This window comes from Chenopodium album, chromosome 23 (assembly GCF_948465745.1).
Source record: "Chenopodium album chromosome 23, dcCheAlbu1.1, whole genome shotgun sequence".
NCBI lineage: Eukaryota > Viridiplantae > Streptophyta > Magnoliopsida > Caryophyllales > Amaranthaceae > Chenopodium > Chenopodium album.
The window spans coordinates 10,686,877-10,703,410 of NC_137856.1; the positions used below are offsets into that span (position 1 = coordinate 10,686,877).

Below are 16,534 nucleotides of genomic sequence, written 5' to 3' on the forward strand. Positions count from 1 at the left end.
TGGAATATATGTCCATTTCAATGTCGACATAATGATAATAATTAAAGTTTATCATATTCCAGAAGTCCAATGAAATATGGATTTTTAAAATCCACACTTTATAGTGTCTTGTATTATTTCGAGTCCTATTTATGTTCATATGCATGTGTGAGTCCATTGGTTACTAGATTATTCATAACATATGTTCGAAGTTGTTAGATGCATTACTTATTGTGGTGTTTGTCAATGTTCATAACTTTCTATACAATAATTGTGGTGTTTGTCAATGTTCATAACTTTCTATACAATAATTGTGGTGTTTGTCAATATTCATTCATTCAAAGTATAGTAAGACATATTTACAACATTGATGGAAAATGAGAAATAGATATTTATTTTCCAATGGGCTTATAATTGTGATGGAATTATTGATGACGCCGATTTAATTTCATGTTATGAATCACGTAAGAAGAAGAGTTCCTGAAGAACTTATGTATATATATCCAGCCCTACAAAATTTGTATTTTGAATATTGTAATTATTATTAAACTTTTAGTCTATGTGATTAAATCATTGACATCTCAACCTGAAGTTTGAGCATATAAGTCTTAGTAATGAGAATAACTATTTGTATATGAAAGAGAACTATGGTGTCAATTATAAATATTCTAAAGAATCAACAAGATAATTATGCGTAAGACTGTTTTATCAGGGTCCTGGAGAACCATGATCAATGTATATAATTACATGTGTTATATTATTATTTCATAAAAGATTGAAAAATCAACATTAATAATTTCATGTGTTGCCATATTATTATTAAGGAATGATTAATCAAATAATAATGATCATCAATTTTTATTATTCACGACTCCGGAAGAAAGCATAAGTATAATGGTTAAGGCAACTAAAAACAGAGATTTCGAATGAAATGAGGACAAACACATGTAGACCTGTTATAGGTTTGTGGATATCCATTATCCTCCCTTGTATCGTTCTAGAACAATCTAGATCTAGGATTTATATATATATATATATATATATATATATATATATATATATATATATAGATATATATACATATACATTATCATATGGAATAATATATACGGATTAATTATCTCTCCATCTCTCATATTTCTTCTTATTTTATAATATATCTTTATTTTTTGTTAATTATTAAATACAATGAATTTAAACCTATATGAATATATGAAAACCATGTTCATTTTTAATATATTAAATGTTCATAATTTCTGAAAACGTGATCATTTGTTTATTTTTATGTATTTAATGTACATTTTATATAATTTAATGCATTCATATATTTTTATGAAATGTTCATTTTATTAGGTATGATTCAGCTATTCTATGATTTTATGATAAATGTTCATTTTACTATACTAAATGTTCATATTATTTTTTTGACATGTTTATTTTTTATTATTAAATAGGAAAATTCATTTTTTCATTATTCAATGATCATTTTATTTTTACGTGTTCAACTTTTATTTTTTTAATAAATGTTATTTTTAAGGCCATGGTCCATCAATTTTATGATTATATAACAATTATGTTCACTTTTAATATACTAAATAATTATTTTTATAACATGTTCATTTTTTAATACTAAATGTTCGTTTTTATTTTACTTGTTTATTTTATTATTACTAAATGTTCAATTTTTTACGTGTTTATATTTTTTTTTACTAAATGTTCATATTATGGGGCGTGTTGCATTTATCCTAGCAATGCGGCTAAGACTTATTGTTTTATTTTTTTTTTATTTTTTTTTTGTGTTAATTGAGTCCATTTTTCACACCTCTACCCTACTAATTGTCAAGTTTCAGCCAATTAAAATTAAAATAAGAAGAAAATGTAACAACATCATCTTCTAGAAAGAAGGACAATAATCAAACCTTTTACAAAATTACATACTGTAATATTTTCTCCGTTGTTTTTTTTTTTCATTATAACATTTATATTCTCACGTTTGTAAATATATGTTTTATATAACTATTAATATATTTCTATTTATTTTTTACAAAAATTACATATAAAAAAGATTATATGATGTAATTCTATATCAAGATGGATATAAAAAGATTGTATTTTTCCCAACTTATAGATTACAAAAGACTGTATAATCCCTCCGTGTTTTAATAATAGAAAATTCTACATGGTGGCCTCATACTTCTAATTTTTCTACATGGAAGACGATTTTTTTTCGATTCTCTTAAGTGGCACCCAAGTTTCACTAATTAGGCTTAAGTGGCTTAATTATCAATAAATGGGCTAACCAACTACTAAAGGGTTCATTTTCTAACTAAATTATACAAAAAGACTAACCTACCCCTGAATTAATTCATTCCCCCCCCCCCCGATTTTTATCAGTTTCCCTCCTTATCATCAAATCTCTCTTTATATATTCCTTCCCTCTTCAAATTCATAAATTAGGGTTTCATCTCAATTATCAATCTCTGAAAAATTTCTCACCATGAATTTTCGAGGAGTTTCTTCAAGGAAGAGGGGAACAACTAATGGGAGTTTCAATTGGGTAAGGATGAAGCTCTGCAATTGCAACCCTCCTAAAAACGCTAAGATTAGGTTTTCTGATTCCATGAGCAATCCTAAGAAGTGGTATTACAAATGCAGGGAAAAAAATCAGAGGTTGTAGGTTTTTTTACTGGGTTACTGAAGATGATGTATTTTTTATGATGCTTCACCAAATTCAAGGATTGCTGGAATACATAACATGGTGGAAGACCTTTCTATTTGCTACAAGAGGGTTATGAAAATTGCTATTATCATATTAGTAATTTGGGATTTTTTTTACCTGAAATGATGTACTTAGGGTGATGAAGGAAAGGGGTAGTAGCAAGTAGGTCAATCCTAATTTGTATGAGTTTTATGAATGAAGTTATGTAATTCAATTTAGTATAAATAAAACTTGGTTATTGTATTTGCCTTGTCTATATAAGGGGTTTGATTGCAGAAATTTTTTAGAGATTGATAATTGAGATGAGACCCTAATTTATGAATTGGAAGAGGGAAGGAATATATAAAGGGGGATTTGATGATATGGCGGTAAACTGATGAAAATGAGGAGGGAATGAATTAATATAGGGGTAGGTTAGTCTTTTGTGTAATTAGTTAGAAAATAAATCATTTAGTAGTCGGTTAGCCATTTTATGATTATTAGGCCATTTAAACCTAATTAGTGAAACTTGGGTGCCACTTAAGAGAATCGAAAAAAACATCGTCTTCCATGTATAAAAATTAGAAGTATGAGGCCACCATGTAGAATTTCCGTTTAATAATTGTTATACTTAATTACCAAATGCGGCCATGTTTTTAATAAGTGTTACACTTCATTTTTTTTTTGGCAAAAAGCTATATTTTAATATTATATCTCTATTCTTTCATGGTCCCCACCCAAACCCATTACTACTTTCTTTATTATTTATTTCCTCTCACATTCATTACTTCTCAATAAACTATTAACCTCACTATCTTTCTTTCATAATTTTTTAATACTCCAACTGCCCCACTTATCTCTTATTTATTTAAGCCAATTAAATTGTCTAAAACTATGTGCCGGTAAAAATGTAACACTTTTTAAAACACGGAGAGAGTAAGCAATTTACCTTCTCTATTATTTTGTTAACGCAATTTGACTTTTATACTATTCACAAGCTATACTTTGACTAACTTTTATGATTAATAGTTACAATAAGACATTGTTACATGAGATCTTATATTGAATCATCCCAATGCATATTTTATTTATATCCATTTTTAATAATTTTTCAATGTTTATAATTAGAGATATTAATCATTATAAATATGCAATTACATGCATGATACTCCCTCCGTGATTAAATAAATGAAACATTTTCTTTTTTACAGTCATATTTAAATAAATGAAATGTTTTCTTTTTGTAACTTCTCTCTTTTTTTTTATAATAATATTCTTTCTGCTTTGTAATAACATTTTATTCTATGAAAACTATTATATCAACTGTACTTAAAAAAACAAAGTTATATGAATACAATAAAATTCCAAACGTTATAATTAAGGGCTTGAACTGAACTGAACTAATTGGAGCTACACAGAACTGAATTGAATTATTAGAGAGAATACGCCTTAGCTGGTCTAAGACTCTAAAAGAAATGAGTTGATATCATCACATACGTCAGGCTTAAAGAATATGGTGACTCATTACTTCACCAGTGACATATCATAATTTGTTCTATTACGACTCAATAAGTATACTGTCAATATGTTTATGTTATTAATATAATTAAATACATGCCATTCAAAGACTTAACTAATTACATCAATTTTTAATTAATACTTTGTAAAAGACTTGACAAAACGTCTAAGCATAGGGTTAATTATCATTAACTAGTACTATATAAATACAAATAATGGACACAAAAACATAATTTAAGGATCTAATTAAAATGGGAAAAGTGAAACTATTTGGGTATTGGCCTAGTCCTTACAGTAGAAGAGTGGAAATAGCATTAAAATTGAAAGGAATTGATTATGAATATGTAGAGGAAGATCTACAACACAAGAGTAAAGAGCTTCTTAACTATAATCCGATTAACAAGAAGATACCGGTGCTTGTTCACGACGGAAAGGCGGTCGCTGAGTCGCTGGTCATCATGGAGTACATCGAAGAAACATGGAAGGGCAATCCTATATTACCTAGTGACCCTTATCAGAGATCTCAAGCACGTTTTTGGTCTAAGGTTATTGATGATAAGGTATGGTTGTAGACTTGTAATTCATAAATTGTTTTACTATATCGCTTGTATTCTTCAAACGAATTTAACATGTACAAGATGTCATAAAATAATGTTTTATCTTTACAAAATTTTACCACAAGTAGAGATTGTATAGAGTATAGTATAAAGTTAAGAAGGTAAACTTTATAAAAAAAAAAAATTATTAAGGATTTAATTTATTACTTCGTATTTTTCAAAACATCAAAACTTCTCGCATACATGACTCTTAACTTAAATGTGACGTCGGGCCTATTAACCACCTTTTCCCGCCCGCTCTTTCTTTCTCACTCGATTTCTCATTCCCATGTATTTTACTCCTCTCAAAATTGGAAAAAAATTTCAATTTGTGTAATAATTAACGATGAATATGTAATTTAATTTGATGTTTTTCCCCAATTTTGAGAGGAGATACAATATAGAGTAATGAGAGATGAGAGAGAAAGAAAGAATAAATGGAGGAAATATGTAGTTAATGGGCCTCACATGACGTCACATTTGAGTTGAGAGTCAAGTAGGTGGGAAGTTTTGATGTTTTGAAAACTAGTTGGTGGTAAAATTCCAAAAAAAATAAAAATAAAAAAAAATAAAAAAATTTAGGTTGTAATTGCTAAAATAACAACAATTGTAGGTGACAATTGTAAAAAAAATGCAAAAAAAATAATTTAATTAATAAATTAATTAAATAAAATAAGATAAAAATAAAAAATAAAAAATTTGTAACGAAGGTTATCCTATTAAGGCTATTATGAATCTAAATATTTGGTCAAAATGTGAAGATGTTAGCCAACTATTTATTTGAGGCATCCTTGATCGATATATGTTGCCCTCTTTGATCTTTATTCTTGTAGTGTTTATTCTTGTATTATACTTCTATAAATATTGACATTTTTATTCTCAGTTAATGCCTTCAGCAAAAACTGCATTCCTCAGTAAAGGAGAAGGAAGCGAAAAGGCAGTAAAAGAAGTAGAAGATTTACTCGAACTTTTCGAAACTGAGATCAAAGGAAAGAAGTTCTTTGGAGGAAATAACATTGGATTCTTGGACATTGTGGCAACAATGGTAGCTTTATGGATTCCATGCTTGCAAGAAGTTACAGCCAAAGAAGTGCTTACAATTGAAAAGTATCCATGCATATGCTCTTGGGCTAAACATGTCTTAAGTTGTCCTATTATCAAAGAAAATCTGCCTCAAAAAGAAAAAATGCTAGCATTCTACCAAGCTCGACATGCTAATATAAACGTAATGGCTACTAATTAAGAATGTCACTAGTAATGGACGCCAATTAGCTATATATGGTTGTAACACTTGTAAGCTACTAGGTAACGGAATGTGGTATGGGTTTGAAATAAGGACTGAAATTGTACTATGATATTCTCAGTTTAAAATTTGATTAATGATAACATTTGTTTGGTTTAATTTTAGAAAGATTTTGAAAGTAGTGGTATGGTATGAGCTAAACCAACCCTCCTCCCTAGGTTTTTAAATCCTATACCTTGGGGATTTGATGTATTTATGGGCTTAAAAGTCTTAAAATTTAATTATCAACTCTACAATAAGTTTTGGTACTTTTACTGATCTAATATTAACGATAATTGACAGATAAAACAATTAAAATTAAGGCCTTTAATACACTTTTATTGATCGATTGTTAACCGCCGGTAGTTTATACTGGTTGGTAAATTATTGTTGTTGCATTACTGTTAGTACTCATCCTTATTTAGTTGACATGTTTTTATTTATAGGGAAGACACTTCTATAAGTAAGTAGAGACGTATTTCTTTTTTTTTTTCTAAAAAAGAAATAAACATTTTTTTTTGTACTAAAATCAAATAATTTGGAAACCAAAAAATACCAAAAAAACAAAAACTAAATTCTTGTTGGCACCAATTAAAATATGCTTACTTGGTGCCGTGATAGATTTATAAATTGAAGTCAACCCGAACACAACACTCGATTCAAATTTCAATTTATATGAATACAATAATTATTCAGCGGACCAAAATTTGATATAGACTTAACACCACCTGATATCACCAAATTCGACTTAGACATAAGAGTATGAAACACCCAAGTTGACACCTTTACCCCACCTAACATAATCAACTACTCCATAATTGTCAAGTTTCAACAAACACCTTGCAATTATAACTAGTGTGTACCCCTGGTGATGCCCCTGGTTGCTAGTATATTTACTTCTTGCTTTAATTTAAGGAAATTTTGCATTAAACCACCTTTTATAACCCTTTAATTGCAGGAAACCACCTTATAAAATTTTTTTCGCAAAAACACACCTTAATCGTAAAATTTTTTGCAATCACACACCTTTTCCCGGAAAATACCCATTGACTTTGTATTCTGGGGTTGACTCGACCATGAGACGCCCTAAATCCGCTAACCCTCCCTTTTCCCCAGCCACCCACTTCACGAAGGTACGAGAATTGGGTTTAGGGCTTGAGGGTTGGGTTTAAGGACGGGAATTGGGAAAGGGAGGGGATGAGGTTGTCGGCGACGAAGGAGGGAGGTGGTCGCCGGCCACTGGAAGTGGATGGTTGGGGAAAAGGGAGGGTTAGCGGTTTTAGGGCGTCTCATGGTCGAGTCAACCCCTGAAAACCAAGTCAATGGGTATTTTCCGGGAAAAGGTGTGTGATTGCAAAAAAATTTACGATTAAGGTGTGTTTTTGCGAAAAAAATTTTATAAGATGGTTTCTTGCAATTAAAGTGTTATAAAAGGTGGTTTAATGTAAATTTTCCTTAATTTAACAATTATGTTCGACTATTTGTATATGTAGTGTGTGTAGTGGTTCGAACGTTGCCTCGGATGTCACTTTTTTTTTCTTACATCATATGTATTTATATTCTAATCTTGTGAAAAATTATTGAATTATATTATCTCTAATTTACCTAATAAATGAAAGGAATATATAATAATATGTGAAACTTGAAACATTAATAATAGTTAACTAAAATGGTAAAAGTAATACCTATATGTATTGGAGTTTATGGGTTCAAATCTTGTTCAAAGCATAATTTATTTTGTTAAATGAAGTGCTAGCTTCTATGGCACAATTACTTTGGATGATGACGTGGCATTGTGATATAGCACAGTAAGTACATATACTTTGAATAGTGCCATGTGGCACCGTTCCTTTAAAAGCTAAGGAAAGTTTTTTAATATATAGTATAGTATTAGAGTTGTCAATTCGGGTAAACGGATCGGGTTTGAGTCGGGTTAGTGTGAGGTCGGGTCAATACGGGTTAATGTCATAACATATGCAGGTCGGGTTTAGGTCAGGTTAGTAAAAGGTCGGTTTACATTCGGGTCGGGTGAAAAATAGTTCGGGTTAAATGCGGGTCTTTACGGATTTAAAAGAGTTAGGGTCGTTCTCGAGTTCGAGTCGGGTTTGGTTCAAGTCAATTATTTACGGGTTATAATCAGGTCGGGTCATTCTCGGGTTCAAGTCGAGTTCGGTTCAAGTCAATAATTTGCGAGCCATAATCAAGTCAGGCCATTCCAAGTCGGGTCATTCTCGGGTTCGAGTCGGGTTCGGTTCAAGTGAATAATTTACGGGGTATAATCAAGTCTGGTCATTTTCAAGTCAATATTATGAAGCTTTTTTTTTAGTTACTTTATATGGCACAATGCCCATCTTGAATTTTAATTTCATAGAAAACCATATGTAACATTTTTCAGTTGTTTCATCCCTGAAATTCATCCCTAAAAACAAGTTGTGAAACTAACCTCTTAAAATTCAAAGTGAAATATTGAAGGAATAGAGTTAGGATTCAATTTTTGTTCCAATACCAATATGAGATAACGACCTATACATATTGATTCAATAACAAGTCGGGTTGAATTTGGGTCGGGTCAATAACAAGTTGGGTTGATTCGGGTCAGGTTGAAATTCGAGTCGGGTTTGTAGCAGGTCGGGTTAAATTCGAGTCGGGTTAGGAACATATAGGGTTGAATTCGGGTCGGGTGAGGAACAGGTCGGGTTGAATTCGGGTTTTAACGGGTTAAAACGGGTTTGGGTCAATTTCGGTTCAGGTCGGGTTCGATACAGGTCAACAATTTACAGGTTACATTCGGGTCGGGTCGTCTTTAGGTCGGTTAATGTTCGGGGGTTCGGGTCTCAAATACTCTGGTCAACTCGAGTCTAGGGTTGGTTTCAGGTCAGGTTAGTTTGGGTTCGGGTCACCATTTTTTTCGAGTTCAGACGGGTCGGTTAATAAGTCAGGTTGGGGTCGATATCTTGGATCGGATCTGCTTTTGACAGCTCTATATATATATATATATATATATATATAGATATATAGTATATATAGATAGGTATTAATGCTACGTAGAAGAATTGAAGATGAAAAGTGTTGCACTATATATCCTATACAAAGAAAGCATGAAGGGCCATCCTATATTCCTATCCAATTATCGGGCATTAAAATACATTTTAGGGGTGGATGATTATCGTACGAGATTCCTAGCATATCATAAGATTCCCATTCTTGAAAATCCGCACTTTTCCAACTCATTCGATGGGATTCTTTGATCTGAAAGAGGATTTTCTATAATTTTGCATGTGAGGGGTTAGATCTTGGTTTTGTCCAGTCATTAATAACTTTCACATTTATGAAAATTTAAAGATACAGGCGGTGGTACCATGCTTGTTGGTCCAGACAAAAAACACAGAAAGAACGTGTAGTAACTATTTTGTAAAGAACATATAGCTATTTTGTAAAGAACATATAGCTATATTGTGTGGAACATCTAATTTTATGTTTTTTTATTTATTTATTGTTTCTGGAAAACAGAAGTGCTCCTGGGAGTCTTAGGGTAATGAGATCAAGATGTCCTAGAGCTTGGCCCAATGAATGTCCAAATTTCCCTCAGCTTTGTCTTGCTGTCCGAGAGCTCCGCTTGCACGCCTGAGAGCTAGGCCTGCAAAACAAAGAGGGTTAGCTGCCCCGGGGGTGTGACCCGGGAAAACCCCTCCGATGCTAAAGTCAGCGAACGTCTCTTAGAGAGAGAGAGAAAGTAGTGAGAGAAAGAGTAATTAGAGTGAGAAAATAGAGAGAGAAAGAGTAATTAGAGTGAGAAAGTAGAGAGAGAGAAAAGTCCCTTTCATTAATGATTGGAGAGCTATTTATAGTCGTACTTTCAGGTGGCATGAGTTGTACTTAATTGGACAGATTAAGGGTAAATCTGTACTTTCCAACCATTAATGATGGGCTAGATCATGGAGGGCATTTTCATCATTTGAGGTCACTGGGCTAAGGACAAGGGACTAGGCCCAAACATTTTTTTTTTTTGAAACAATATGTTTTTTTCTTTATATCTAAAGAACATCGGTAATTAAATAAAGAACATGATAATATAATGTAATGAATACTATTTATATATACCCACCATAATTTAAAGACAAAACTCAAAGAACATTTTGCAATAAGCAACGAACATTATATCACAAATAAAAGTGCAATACATTGACAATTAAAGAACATGGACATATGTTCTTTCACTCTTTTTTAGTACAAATATGTTCTTTTTACTTTAGATATATGTTCATTACAATTTAATAGTATGTATTTTTCACTATAGCTGTATGTTCTTTACTTATGTATTATATGTTCTTTCCGCGAGAAACGTTTGTACAATGCGCGGTACAGGCACCTATAGGAACCACGCACTACATATTTAAAGAAAAGATGAGAGAACGAAAAATAAAAAAATAAAAATAAAAAAAGACATTTTTTATTGCATTTTGATTGAGTTAGGTCCTCCCACTCTTCCAGCCTCCTTTCTAAATGGAGGGTGAAGTAGTGACCTAAATGGTCAAATAGAGCAGGACTTTCAAAAATTCTTGTTATGCGTTCGTACCACCTATAGGTAGTTTTAGACAAGTTTCCTTTGCAGATGCAAAGCGAAAAACCTTATCGGAGCTTGAAAATATTTAATTTACTCATGGGTGGGGCAAGCTTTTTTAGCAACCTCCAAGTTCAAGACTAGAAAGGAAATAGAAAGAAGAAAAGTAAACTCTTTTTCTTTATCGGAAATGTGATTCGATTAATAGGATTTGAAAGGAACTCAAATTTTTGGTGCAATTGCCAGTGAATTGAGACAAAACTTTATTACTCCCTCTGTTTTTTATATGCATCAGATTGACCGGCACATTTAACGAGATGCTACTTTGACTATAAATATCTTTAATTGTGTATTAGTAAAAATTGTAACAAAATTATATTATGAAACTAGCTGACATTATGACGAATTTATTGATATACTTCCTCTGTTTTTTTTTTTACTTGCAACACAACCTTGTGGCACGTGTTTTGAGGTTGAGTTTATATAATGTAAATGGACAAATTATTCAAAATAATTTTTACAAATGATACTTAACCCTATTCTAAACTTCGTGTTAAAATTATATTAATAAAATCGCTCGTTTACCTACACTAATCATCTCCTAAAACTGCGTGCCTAAAAGGTGTGTTGCAATTAAAAAGAAACGGAGAAAGTATAATATAATAACATTTATTTATTTTTTAGAGGTGTTAAAATTAAGTCAACCATGGTGTGTGAATAGTGCAATTGTCAAAATGATTCATATACTCCCTCCGTGTTTTTTTAAGTGATACATATTGACCAGCAATTAGTTTTAGGCAATTTAATTGACTTAAATAAAATAAGAGGTAAGTGGGGTAGTGGAGTATTAAAAAATTGTTAAAGAAAGATAGTGGGGTTAATAGTTTATTGAAAAGTAATTAATGTGAGAGGAAAGATATAATAAAAAATTAGTAGTGGGTTTGGGTGGGGATCATGAGAGGAGAGAGATATAATTTTTTAATGTATTGTTTTGCCAAAAAAGAAAATATATCACTTAAAAAAACACGGCCGAGAATGGAAAATATATCACTTAAAAAAACACGGAGGGAGTAAAAAAAACGGAGGGAGTATAATAGTTTCACCAACCCAAAGCACTGGGTGGCTTACAGTAGCTCGTGGAACATCCCCCTTTAATAATCAAATCAAAAAGAGGAAGGAGTTAGTATCATCACATACGTCAAACTAAAAGAAAATAAAGAAGATGATATCATGAGTGAGCTATCAAATTTTGTCTTATTACAGTATAAGATAAAATTTTTTATGTTAATTTTTTGACGGTTATTTTAGATTTTAACACCTGCTAAAAACCCGAAAATGGTTTTTAACACCTTCAAAAAAAAAAAAATTGATTTTAACACCACCCAAATTTCAAAAAATTTGGTATTACCACCACGTAACTGATTCCGTTTACAAATCCGTTAAGTAGGGCCATATAGACATGTGTCGCTTTATTATTGGCTAAAAAATTAAAAAATAATAAAAAATTAAAAAACAAAAAATAAAAATTAAAAAAAAATAAAAAAAACCTAAAACTACCCCCAGCCACCCCAGCCCCACCACCGCGCCACCAGCATCGTCCCCCAACCCACCCACTGCCGGCGTCCGGCGTCCTAGAGAATCGCCTGGCGCCGGCGACCCCACCCCCACCCCCCTTTCCTCCACCTATGCACCCACCTCTTCCCTTTCCCCATTTTCGTTTCCCGACCCACCACCCCGAAACCACCCTAAACGCCCCCTCTCCTGGAAAACGCCCCTCCTCCCCCGGAAACTCCCTCCCTCTCCTTTCCCCCTCCCTTAATCGATTCCCTACCACCCCAAACGAAACCCTAAAACCCGTTTAGGGTGGTTTCGGGGTTGTGGGTCGGGAAACGAAAATGGGGAAGGGGAAGGGGTGGGGTGCGTAGGTGGAGGAAAGGGCGGTGGGGGTGGGGTCGCCGGCGCCGGGCGATTCTCTGGGACGCCGGACGCCGGCAGGGGGTGGGTTTGGGGATGGCGGTGGTGGCGCGGTTGGTGGGGCTGGGGTGGCTGGGGGTAGTTTTAGGTTTTTAATTTTATTTTTTTTTATTTTCTTTAAACAAATAAAATAGTGACATGTGTCACTGTGGACCACATTGATCATCTTACCATCTTCTACATCTTTTCATTTCTTTAATTTAGCATGAATAAGGTAAAGAGAAATGGGTCTTACCTTTTCATGATCTCTAATAATAAGAGATATTTGATGTGTAATATGACTAATATCCTTGAGGAGCTTGACTACAAAATAGATATTATGAAAGTACATGCTATGATAAATCAATCCAACATATTTATCCATTGTACTACGTAATACTTTTCTTTTTCTTAAAAAAAAAAAAAAAAAAAAATTGGCTACTACTAAGATTTATAATCCTACATGGCGCGCTGAGAAAATTAGATCCTACGTGGCTCTCTAAAAACTCGGGAAAAACTCCCCTTTATATATATATATTAGATTGGAGCAAACACAATATGACAAAAGAAGTATGAATTCAATATTTACATTTTCTTAAACAATTAGTATTTTTGTTACATATGACAATCATATAAGTCTTGTAATAACTTTGACATTAATGTGTTCAATTTTCTACCATTGATAATTTCTACTCCCTTCGTCCCTAAATTACATTCATCCTTTTTATTTTTAGTATTCCAAAATTACATTCCTCCTTTCTATTTTTGGTAAGTTTTTTTTAGTAAATCAACTCTCTTTTTCTGTTTTATATTTAATGCTTTCTCATTCATCCTTTCCTAATCTCACTCGTAATCCTTGTGCCAAATTACAATGAATATGATTGTTAAAAAATTTCAATTAGGAACATGTGATTGGTCCTTTTTTTTGCAAAGGATTGAAGACATGTCATGAGTAATAACTATTCTATATTTGTACTTCCCATTGCATTATCTTATTATTATTATTTGTCTTATTCTTCCCTCCTTAATTCCCGTGTAAATTTCCAAAGAGGAATGTAATTTAGGGACGGAGGGAGTATATTCTAACACAAACTTTTAAATAAAACGGATGTTCAGTAAATTACTAAACATCCGTTATAAAGTGACAATAAAACGCGCAAAAGTTACACTAAAACGCACAAAAGTTACTCTGACATACATAAGAGTTATTTATGTTTTATTGATAAATTTGACAAAAGTGACACTAAATTTGACAAAAGTGACACCCGATGTACAGTAAATTACTGAAAACCGAGTGTATACAAAAGTGATTTGCTAATTAATAGTATGTAGATGTTAACCAATTTATTTATTACGAAGTATTGAATCATAAATTTTTCTTTGCTATATGTATTGATTACTCCTTCTCTTTTTATTTTTCTTGCAACACTTTGACCAACACAAAAGTTTAATTAATTAGATACAAAATTTGTAATTAGGTTCAATTTGTCGAAGAATGAAAGATGATTAAAAAAAAAAAGTAATAGCCTAGTGGGTAAGTAATTTATGTAAAAGTAAAAGATGTGACTAAAGAGTTAAAAGACTAAATTAATCTATCTACCTCCTTTAACCAAAAAAAGACTAAAGAGGTAGAAGAGAATGACGAAGTATTTAAAAATAAAGAGGTAAGTGGATTCGATACGGGGCCATAAGAGAATAGAGATATAATAAAATTGTGTGGAATTTTTCATCAAAGTATTAAATTTTTTTTTTTAAAAAATGAAACGATTATGATGCAAACATGGACATCTTTTTTCTCAGTTAATGCCTTCAGCAAGAACTGCATTTTTCAGTAAAGGAGAAGAAAACGAAAAGGCAGTAAAAGAACTTGAAGATTTACTCGAAATTTTCGAAAACGAGATCAAAGGAAAGAAATTCTTTGGTGGAAATAACATTGAAATGGTAGATATAGTGGCATCAATGGTAGCCTTTTGGCTTCCACGCTTGCAAATTAAAGACAAGGAAGTGCTTACATTGGAGAAGTATCCACGCATATGCACTTGGGCTAATGATGTCTTGGATTGTGGTATTATCAAAGAGAATATGCCTGATCAAGAAAATTTGCTAGCATTCTACCTGGCTCGCTTTCCTAATATGAACTTGAAGGCTACTAATTAAAAACTTCATTGATTGTATGGACGCCAACTAGCTTAACTATGGTTCAAAGATTATAACTCTTGTTAGGTATTTGAGCTCGATACCTAGTCGAGCACTAAAGAGTCGTTTGGATTGAAACTGATCTTCTATTAATGTACAATAACCAAATAAAGTGGTTTTGTTTCATGTACTAAGGGGTCCTTTGGATTGAAACTATGTTGGTCTGAGCTTGAAACTTGAATATTAATAAAGAGTAACGTTTGTTTAGTTATATAATTTTTTCGTTCTTAGTTGACATCTGAAAGTTTGGTACGTGCTTAACTCAACCTTTCTCCTATGTTTCTAAACTCTACCTATATATTGAGTATTTGAGCCTTTGAGGTATGGAACATTATGAGCAAACTTATGTATGGGAAGTCAACATTGTTCTTTTTAAACCGCAATAATTGATCACTCATTACTAATTTTTTTTTTTTTTTTTTTTTTTTTTTTTTGATGCAAACGAGGGGCAAGCTCCAAAAACAAACAACAAAAATAAAAACTGCAGGGAATAAAACGTGGCAAAGTATTTCCCACAGCATCATTATGCAAATACGACCTAAAGATAAAGGAGGAACTTGAATCTATTCTTGATATTGTGGTAAATTTAACATTATCGACTAAAAACAAACAATAAAACAAAAAACTGTACTACATGAGAATTAAACATGGCAAAGTCACCTATACAACATCAATATGCAAAATACGTCCTAAAGATAAAGGAGGGACTTGAATCAACTCTAGAATTTGTGATAAATATAAGATTATTGACTAATTGTTAACAAGCCGATAAAATTTGTCGGCATGTAAGAGCAGAAAACAATACTCCATATAAAATAATTCCTAGAAAAAAAAAACCAGAATAAAACAGCAAAACTACTTGCTAATAATCTTTCAAATAAAATATCCTTCAAATAAATATAGTACAATAGACAAAAAATTTAGAGGCAATGTGACCAAACTCGTACAAAGAAAACAGTCTATTAAATTGTAGAAAAAAGACTAAAAATCCAAAGAAAATTGCAATAAAAATAAGGTTTAAGCAGCAATATTGTGGGCATTGTTGAGAAAATGTCCCTCATATTTGCTCTGGAACCACTCCATGGCATCGTCCTTGGTAACTCTGTGCTGATTTCCAACTCGAGCCTTACACCTTTTGTGACTGCCAACACGGTATCCAGGGCGCTCGAGAACGACGTAGAAGTCCATACCATAGACACCAGTAGAAGGCTCATACCTGAAATATAAATATGATTGATCAACTTAATATCAACTAGCAAATAAACAAACAATCGAACATATTTGCAGCAACACTAGCAATAATTAATGAAAGAAAGAAAGAAAGCTAATTAATAGTCGAGATAACATACTTAATTCCAAGATCAATGTGTTCTTGAATACCAAAACCAAAGCAGCCAGTGTCACTGAAGTTTTTGTTGAGCAACTCGTATTCCTTGACCCTTAAACCACTTTCGAGTAGCTGCATTGCCTTATCACCTCGAATAGTCACGTTACAAGCAATCTTCTCATTACGCCGGATATTAAAAGATCGGACAGTGTACTTGGCTGTTGATCATATAAACAAACAAACCGTTATAAACAAATAAATCAATGAAACAATCATCATAACAACCACTATTGAAAATATCTTTCTTTTTTTTTTTTTTTTTTTTTTTTTTTGAGGGAATTGAAACAATCAATTGCATATGTAATACTACCTCCGTTTCATATTATTTGCAATCGTTGTAAATAATATGAAACGGAGGTAGTAA

The 16,534-nt window shown here is 32.1% G+C and overlaps 2 protein-coding genes and 1 pseudogene across 2 annotated transcripts in view; 2 read left to right on the top strand and 1 right to left on the bottom strand.

Moving 5' to 3' along the window:
- Nucleotides 1–4,446: 4,446 nt before the first annotated feature.
- LOC145609628 (putative glutathione S-transferase) lies at nucleotides 4,447–6,090 on the top strand. The gene is made up of 2 exons (XM_081665075.1): nucleotides 4,447–4,755; nucleotides 5,675–6,090. The coding sequence occupies exons 1-2, from the start codon at nucleotides 4,447–4,449 to the stop codon at nucleotides 6,032–6,034; spliced, it is 669 nt and encodes a 222-aa protein (XP_081521201.1). The 3' UTR covers nucleotides 6,035–6,090.
- Nucleotides 6,091–14,390: 8,300 nt separating this feature from the next.
- LOC145607013 (putative glutathione S-transferase pseudogene) lies at nucleotides 14,391–14,744 on the top strand (annotated as a pseudogene).
- Nucleotides 14,745–15,755: 1,011 nt separating this feature from the next.
- The window catches only part of LOC145608840 (large ribosomal subunit protein uL5-like), a 938-nt gene continuing 159 nt past the window's right edge, over nucleotides 15,756–16,534 (bottom strand). Inside the window, exons 2-3 of the mRNA XM_081664431.1 lie at nucleotides 16,133–16,328; nucleotides 15,756–15,999 (exon numbers count right to left, since the gene is read on the bottom strand). Coding sequence (XP_081520557.1) covers nucleotides 15,801–15,999; nucleotides 16,133–16,328 — 395 coding nt within the window. The 3' untranslated portion in view covers nucleotides 15,756–15,800. The remainder of the gene's footprint in view (nucleotides 16,000–16,132; nucleotides 16,329–16,534) is intronic.